General features: G+C 60.3%; 1 protein-coding gene across 1 annotated transcript in view; it reads left to right on the top strand.

Annotated features, from left to right (window-relative positions):
- Positions 1-388, top strand: part of PWWP2A (PWWP domain containing 2A) — a gene marked incomplete at its 5' end in the record, with an annotated part of 1,988 nt that overhangs the window by 1,334 nt on the left and 266 nt on the right. Inside the window, one exon of the mRNA XM_009075507.1 lies at positions 6-387. Coding sequence (XP_009073755.1) covers positions 6-387 — 382 coding nt within the window. The remainder of the gene's footprint in view (positions 1-5; position 388) is intronic.

Raw genomic sequence — 388 nt, 5'->3', positions numbered from 1 at the left:
CTCCTCCTCCTCCTCCTCCTCCTCTTCGAAGGACGAGAAAAAGCTCAGTAATTCCCTGAAAGCAGAAGTGTTTTCCAAAACGGTCTCTAAGTGCGTGACCCCCGATGGCAGGACGGTGTGCGTAGGGGACATCGTGTGGGCCAAGATCTATGGGTTCCCGTGGTGGCCGGCGCGGATCCTGAGCATCACGGTGAGCCGCAAGGATAGTGGGCTGCTGGTGCGGCAGGAGGCTCGCATCTCCTGGTTCGGCTCCACCACCACCTCCTTCCTTGCCCTGGCCCAGCTCTCCCCCTTCCTAGACAGCTTCCAGCTGCGCTTTAACAAGAAGAGGAAGGGTCTGTACCGCAAGGCCGTGACTGAGGCGGCCAAGGCTGCCAAGCAGCTCACC

Source organism: Acanthisitta chloris, unplaced genomic scaffold, assembly GCF_000695815.1.
Source record: "Acanthisitta chloris isolate BGI_N310 unplaced genomic scaffold, ASM69581v1 scaffold36175, whole genome shotgun sequence".
Taxonomy (NCBI): domain Eukaryota; kingdom Metazoa; phylum Chordata; class Aves; order Passeriformes; family Acanthisittidae; genus Acanthisitta; species Acanthisitta chloris.
The sequence above is the reverse complement of the archived record's forward strand: the minus strand, read 5'-3'. Positions and strand labels throughout refer to the sequence as shown.